Source organism: Silene latifolia, chromosome 10 (genome assembly GCF_048544455.1).
Source record: "Silene latifolia isolate original U9 population chromosome 10, ASM4854445v1, whole genome shotgun sequence".
NCBI lineage: Eukaryota > Viridiplantae > Streptophyta > Magnoliopsida > Caryophyllales > Caryophyllaceae > Silene > Silene latifolia.
In genome coordinates, this window is record NC_133535.1 from 112457757 (window position 1) to 112465199 (window position 7443).

Sequence of the window (7443 nt, forward strand, 5' to 3'; positions counted from 1 at the left end):
TGGATTAGGCGGTACCGCTTCGCGGAGCCGCCTAATCCAACCCTAAACCCTTTTCCTTAAAAAATCGTGGTGCAAAAAAACCAAAACTAAACCCTAGGGAAGGACGGGTGATACCCTGTCGTGGACGGGATTTAAATTTGGGGAAAAACGCTCCTAAAATGGGACGGAAAAGGGTTTAGGGTTAAATTAGGCGGCTCCGCGCCGCCTAATCCAACCCTAAACCCTTTTCCTTAAACAAAGGTTGTTCGTAGTACAACACTGTTACAGTAAAACCAAAACTAAACCCTAGGGAAGGACGGGTGATAACCTATCGTGGACGGGATTTAAATTTGGGGAAAAACGCTCCTAAAACGGGACGGAAAAGGGTTTAGGGTTGGATTAGGCGGCACCGTTTCGCGGAGCCGCCTAATCCAACCCTAAACCCTTTTCCTTAAACAAAGGTTGTTCGTAGTACAACACTCACATAAAAAACCAAAACTAAACCCTAGGGAAGGACGGGTGATACCCTGTCGTGGACGGGATTTAAATTTGGGGAAAAACGCTCCTAAAACGGGACGGAAAAGGGTTTAGGGTTGGATTAGGCGGCACCGCGAAATCCTTAAACAAAGGGCATATTTACAAAACAAATCGTATAACACTGTTACTTAAAACTTAGGAAATATGGCTCCAAAACGGGGACGGAAAATGGTCCTAAAACATTATTTATTGCTGTATAAAATGTTGTAAGTGCTGTATAAAATGTTAACTATGATGTAGGAAAATCGAATGACTTTTTATTGTGACATGTTATTGTCACAAAGAACACAAAGAACACACAATTCTACTTTTTATTTTTACTTTGTGACATATTATTGTTACAAAGAACACAAAATCCTACTAATTATTGATAAGGTCACAATGTTACCGTAACATCATAACAAAGATCAAACTTTTTCTTTTTAGTCGCTTTCTCGGCGACTTCATCACTATGCGAAGAGGGCATGTTCTCCCGCCGTGGGTAACTCTTTCTTTGCGGTATGCACATAGCCTCTTTGGTTTGGCTTTGCTTTTTCAATGGCCTTTGTTTAGCCGACTTCAATCTTTTTCCGCGCCCTTGTTGCGTGCTTGTTCAAGGGTGGATAGTGACTTCAGACGACGAGTCAGCATGCGGCCAATAGAATCTCCATCTCTTGGTCTTTTGTAAGCGGTTCAATACATAACTTCTGCCGGAACTCAACTAGGAGGGATGCTAACTCTTCCGTGTGTTCAGCAGGTAAAGTTTTGAGAACACCAACTATCTGACGGAACTCTGACCATACGTTGCACAAATGACTGTTATCAGACGTAGCCATATATGAATCCTCAATGACATTCCCATTCGAATCAAGCCTGGAAGTAAAATAGCAGGTTACTGTTTATCATGGTGACAATGTTACTATAAGAAATTATGGTTACAATGTTATCAAAAACAATTATTGTAACAAGTCAAAATCACATCGTAATAATGTTTTCGAATCAAACCTGTTCGCTGCGTATGTGTTATTTAGCCAACGATCTACAATGTACTTGCTTGGTATTCGCCCAATTCCTTTGCCCTTGTACACCCACACAATATTCCTGCAGAGTAATCCAATTCTTTCGAACAGTTTACACTCGCATACTGCATCTGTGCTTCTAAGGTCGAACCTCACCTTGAAAATTCTGTCTGTCTCAGCATCGATTACATGAATTATGCGCACATGCTCCTCCTTCTCAAAGTCATCAACACCACATGAATCGGCAGCCATTACTTCTTCTTGAAACACCTTGAACACAGCATGTGTGTTATATATAATAACGTCATGCTTTTCTATAGGTAATTCTGTATTAAGCTCAGGGAATGAGTGGTCGCTGTTATAATCATCGCACCTTCGTGTATAGCGCTGCTGGTCCATAGCAGTTTGGAACCTGGTTTTAATGCAACAAGGATTCGGCAACAAATTATTTATGTAACAATGAAACAATGGTACTGTAACATACACTGTTCCCGGTGCTAAGGAATGAAAAAGAGTTGTTTACCTCATCCAAAATTCGACCAGTGTACCAAAGTGATTCTCATAGCGCTTGAAAAACGAATTTGTACTTTCTGATCGCTGTGTTGTTCTTAATATGCAGCCCAAGGCAAGGTCACGATGGTAGGCAGGAATCCAATGTTGTCTGTCGTCGAACATTGTAGTCAACCAATCATTATCTTCCAGATTGGAAATCAAATGACCTTCCGCCACTTCTCTTCGAACTCCGACGGCTCCATATCAGGGTCCCAAACAACAGCGTTGAAGCGAGCAAGGAAGTCCGTGTCTCTGCAGAGTGCTGAACCAACTTTGTCCGTGATCTTTTGTGTAATATGCCACATACAATAACGATGCCTAGCTGTCTTGAAAACAGAAGCGAAAGCCTATTGTATGCCGGTCATAATGAAACAAAGTCGAACGTGATATTGACCAGTGATAGGGAAAGAGCAAGTGAGTAAATTATATGTTAGTAATTTAGTTACAGTAACATTGTTATTGAATAACCTTGTAAAAGAGGAAGAGATGGAACAGTGGTAGTTGGAGTCAGAAAGTTGTGGTACAATAAATTTAAGTAAGTCTCATTACGTAACATTGTCACACTATTACCTTCTTTATGGCGGGGCATTGATCCGTGATCATGAATCTGCGGCTCTTTTTGTCCCATGGCGGTCAAGAAATGCTTTGAAAGGTCCATTGGAAGGAGATGTCATCCTCGTGTAACAGAGACAACCGCAAACAAAGACCGACTTTCTCGTGGTGATTAACACTTGTGAATGGTGTAAAAACCATATCATACTTTTTGGTTCCGTAAGTAGGGTCGAAGCTCACAAAGATCCCCAAAGAATGAGTAGTTTCTAATACATGTAGCATCAGCCCAAAAGAACTTTGTTAGACGATTTTGCGGATCAACATCATAGGCGAAGTAGAACTGGGGTTGGGTCGCTTTGAGTTTCTCGAGTCGATCGATGAAAAGGTCAGCATCTCTTAACCCAATGTAGTACTTGATATCTCTTTGAAAGTTCTTAAAATCTATCAATGTAGCACCGATATTTTCATACCCATTGACAAGTTCCTTAACCTGTCTAAAGGTCAATCCAAATGCCAATATTCAACTTGGAGTTGTCCAAGATAAGCGTCTTCTGGAACATATCAAGGGATCGTGAAATCTTATCGAGATCTCTTCGTTACGAGAGAGGTGAGACGATGATTGTGGACTTCAGAAAACTCGTCAATCATAGCTGGGCCATCAAGGCCATGTAGAAGGGCAAATCTGACGTACGCTCGGCATCCAATTCTTGTGATTTTAACTCGCCGTGTAACTGTAATAGCTGTGGACGAACCATCACCCATATTCTCATCATCCTTGGTTCTGTGACGCTGTTTCGGTTTATATTCCCTGAACCCTTGACGGTTGCAGACTACGAATTTTTGGTGTGCAACACCACCTCGTAGTGTTTTCGTACTGTGCTTCCGAGGGGTAAATCCATATGCCCGAGCATAAACCTCGTAGAACTTGATTCTAGCCTCAAGGGAGGCGAAAACTGCACCAATGGTAGGTCTAAACTTGTGCTCAACCACACGCATCCAACGCTCACTTCCATTAGGCGTGTGAGACAGAATAAGCTGATTATTTGGTTGAGGATTGGGTTGCTCTTGGACAATTGGCGTAGAATGGGGTTGAGTGACAGTACTTGAGTCTGTAATACAAAAAGGAAAATACGAGTATTAGTGACCTGAAATACAACGGTGGTATTACAAAGAGTAACATTGTTACAGTAATACTAGTACTATGACAATGTAGTGACATAAGGATGGACGGGAGAACAGGAATATGCGAAGAGGCTGGACTACAATTTAGAACAAGAAACTAAAGTACATTGAAGTAACAAAGAAAACAAGAGGACGTCCGTATGGTACAACATATGTTATATGTGCAATAGAAAATGAATATATGTGATTGTGTTACTGATAACATTGATATTGTAACAAGTTGAGCACATAAGCATTGACAGAGAACAGAATATACGATTGGGAACAGAATATACAAGACATGAAAAGAGGTCAAATATAATGAAATTTGACCGAATTTGAACGAGAAAATCAACAAATACAAGGATATTTGACCAAATATTTAAGACAAAAGCAACTACGAGTATAATCAAAGGAAAGGAGACCGTAAATTGAAGTAGAAGTGAACGGATTTCATTAAAATTGAAGCAAACATAAAATCGATTAACCTAAAAAATCTAAAAGCAACAGAATAAAGACAAATATAATCAAAATTGACGGAATGTGATGATAAAGCAAATCTGCGATTGTAAAGCGAAGCGAGGAGAACGGAAATATGAAAATTCGATAGGAAAAACAACAAATACAAGGATATTTCACCTAATATTTAAGAGAAAAGCAAATACGAGAATAATCAAAGGAAAGGACACCATAAAATTGAAGTAGAAGTGAACGGATTTCATTAAAATTGAAGCAAACATAAAATCGATTAACCAAAAAAACTAAAAAGCAACGGAATAATGAAATTACAATAGCGAATGATCAGCGGCATAGAATCCAGATGAAATCGCGAAAAGGAAAACTGAAAACGAAAGGATTACGGAAATTACCTGTTTGCATGTTAATGTCGGTAGAATCTGCATCCATTGTAGCAACGAGAACCTGGAAAAGAGACGAATTTGATTGATTTGTGAATGAATTGATAAAAGCGAGTAAAAAACAGGAACCTAGGGTTTGTTTGCTTGATTCAGAGGATTATTTTGACTTAGAGAGAGAGATAGAGAAAGCGAGGGAAAGAGACGGAGGAGAGAGAAAGTAAAACTGAATTATGAGGGGGAGGCTTGAATTCTTTGCTTTTATAGGTTTGTTATAATTTCTGAGATTTAATCTCAGCCGTTGATTAGGAGTAGATCTAATGGATGAGATTAAAATGCTAGACTCACCTAAGATACCTAGACTCACTTGATGCAATTTCTACAGTAGAGATCCGGTGAGTCCAGGGTTTTAAATGAGTTTGTCCTATCATTTCAGACCGTCAGATCCAATATTATTAGACGCCCCAGATTGCTCCACGTCATGCCTAGGAATTAAAACAAAAACCCTCTGACTATCCCGTCCTTTCTTTCATTCCCCAATCTCTTTCAGTAAAATTGTAATAGGCATCCCTAAAATCAACTAAGAAAGAAATATACAAAGAAAATTGTTGAGAAAATTTACGATTGCGATTCTTCATCATCTTTTTACTCTGATTCCGATTCAAATCATTGCAATCGTTCTGATTCTTCGCTCAAATTCAACTTTTATCTTCCGTTTGGTCATCAACTTTCACAATCTCATTGATGGTAAACACACTTGGTAGTTGTAATTATTTAGCTTGTTATTGTATTTTGTGCTTAATTGTTAATTTTTAGTTTAGATTTGCAGAATTAATTTGATTTTTGAGAATCAATTAGGTTATCTATTCTTTTTTTTTTCTTCCAGTCGATAATTTTCCCTATTTGTTTCCATGCTATTTAGTTTGATTATTATTAGGACGAACTCAATTGAGAATATTTTAATTAACAATATGTCAAAGTTAACTTTAGAATTTAAAGTTTCAAATGAAACCTCAAGCAGATTCATCTTCCCGACGTGTTTGTTATTGTAATAATACGTATTTACTCTTAATGTAATATATATTTAATGTTAATGTAACATGAAGTTTATTGGCATAACTTGTTGATTAAATAGTTATCTATAATTTATTGTAAAGTATGTTTATGCTCTCTGCATAATGGTCTTCCCAGATCTTTCATAAAGGCTATTACCTCAAGGGTAGAGCGATGTACAAGTTTGTGCAACGATGTGGGTTCGAATCCCACATAGTCTAATTTAACAGATAGTGTTCTTTTTTTTTTTTCAAGTGTAATGTCTCTAAATTTGGCTTGGTTATAGACTTATAGTAAGTGTTGGTTCATGATTTGTGATTATTTATTTCAAGTTTGGTGCTGCATTTACAGTTATTAGGTAGGTTGTATGTTGTTTTTTCTAATTTGCATTCATATGTTTGACATATGTGGCGAGGTTGTCTTTCGTTGGAAGTTTGATTGTTCAAACGGAACCTTGATCTCGTAGATGTTTATGCTGGAATTCGGAGCAATGTGCTGAAAATCAACGAAAAATTCATTTATGGATTAATTTCTGGATTCGCATAGGCTATCTATTTAATGGTCTTCACCCAATTTTTAGGTCGCTAGCATTATATTTCTGGATACGCTAGTTGGAAATGCTTCTATGCCACTACTTCTGACAGATACTATAGTAACAAACAAGTCAATGTATCGGCTGGTGAGTTAAAAACTTACAATATGGCGACTATATCAATTCTAGTGTGTTGCTAGACTATCAAATTTCTACTAAACTAGCCCATTAGCTCAATTGGTAGAGCATTTGCGCAATTGCGCAAAGGATGTAGGTTCAATTCCCACATGGGTTTACTATCATCAATATATATTTTAACGAATAATTGTGTCGTATATTCAAATTTGATAATACAATTCACTATTTCACTTGTATGATTAGAATTGCACACTCACATGTTTATAATAAGGCGCTTTCGTGAATCAAAGAGCCGAATTTGGTTTGTTGCGTACATGGTTGATTGAACGATATATTAGTATAACACACTTAAATAGTTAAATGAGTAGAACAACACACTTGCGTCATTAGAATCACACTCCTAAAAATGAACAATTCGGGAACTGGGAAACCTCGATTTATGTAGTTGACGTATTAAATAATGCTACTAGCTTAGCTAATGATCAATCAATTGATGTATGTAATGCTACTAAATAACCATACCTAATTGTGAAATGAACTTAATCACAATGGGAGATTAACCTACTCGATCACATTTACTCGTCTATGTAGGAATTGAACCTACATCTTGTGCAATGGCACAATGCTCTACCTTTTGAGCTATTAGACGTTAATCTGCCGCAATAAATTGTTATACCACTAATGGCACGCACTCCTGTGACTACTTGGTGCAACACTGAATTTACCTCCTTATTTTTGCAACACAATAAAAATTCTCAACTATAACTAACATTACTCCATTTTTCACAAAAAAAAGCTTCATTTGGTGGTATTAGGCAAGGGAGAGTAAAAGAGAAAAAAATTAATACTTAAATATTGAAATCAGATAGATAATGACAAGATATGAAAATTCAATTAAACATTATAGTAACATAGTTAAGCTATTATTGTAACACAGTTCAAGTGTTATTGTAACACGCGTAAACCAGTATTATAACAAAGTATAACTCCTATTGTAACACGAGTAAACCGTTATTGTAACAAACTATAACGATTATTGTAACAAAGCATAACCATTATTGTAACACGATTAAACCATGACATAAAA

General features: G+C 37.3%; 1 protein-coding gene across 1 annotated transcript; it reads right to left on the minus strand.

Moving 5' to 3' along the window:
* Window positions 1-2224: 2224 nt before the first annotated feature.
* LOC141608076 (protein FAR1-RELATED SEQUENCE 5-like) lies at window positions 2225-3614 on the minus strand. The gene is made up of 3 exons (XM_074427428.1): window positions 3219-3614; window positions 2827-3108; window positions 2225-2413 (listed from the first exon to the last, which is right to left on the minus strand). Exons 1-3 carry the CDS (start codon window positions 3612-3614, stop codon window positions 2225-2227), a joined length of 867 nt encoding a protein of 288 aa, XP_074283529.1.
* Between the last annotated feature and the right edge of the window lie 3829 nt (window positions 3615-7443).

Bases quoted from the DNA above. Each gene is read 5' to 3' on its own strand.
- LOC141608076 (XM_074427428.1), bottom strand. From the start codon at position 3,614: ATGCGTGTGGTTGAGCACAAGTTTAGACCTACCATTGGTGCAGTTTTC. The intron at 3,109-3,218 runs GTAACGAAGAGA...ACCTTTAGACAG, and splicing joins ATCATCGTCTCACCTCTCTC to GTTAAGGAACTTGTCAATGG. The intron at 2,414-2,826 runs GTATGATATGGT...GGCATACAATAG, and splicing joins CCTACTTACGGAACCAAAAA to GCTTTCGCTTCTGTTTTCAA.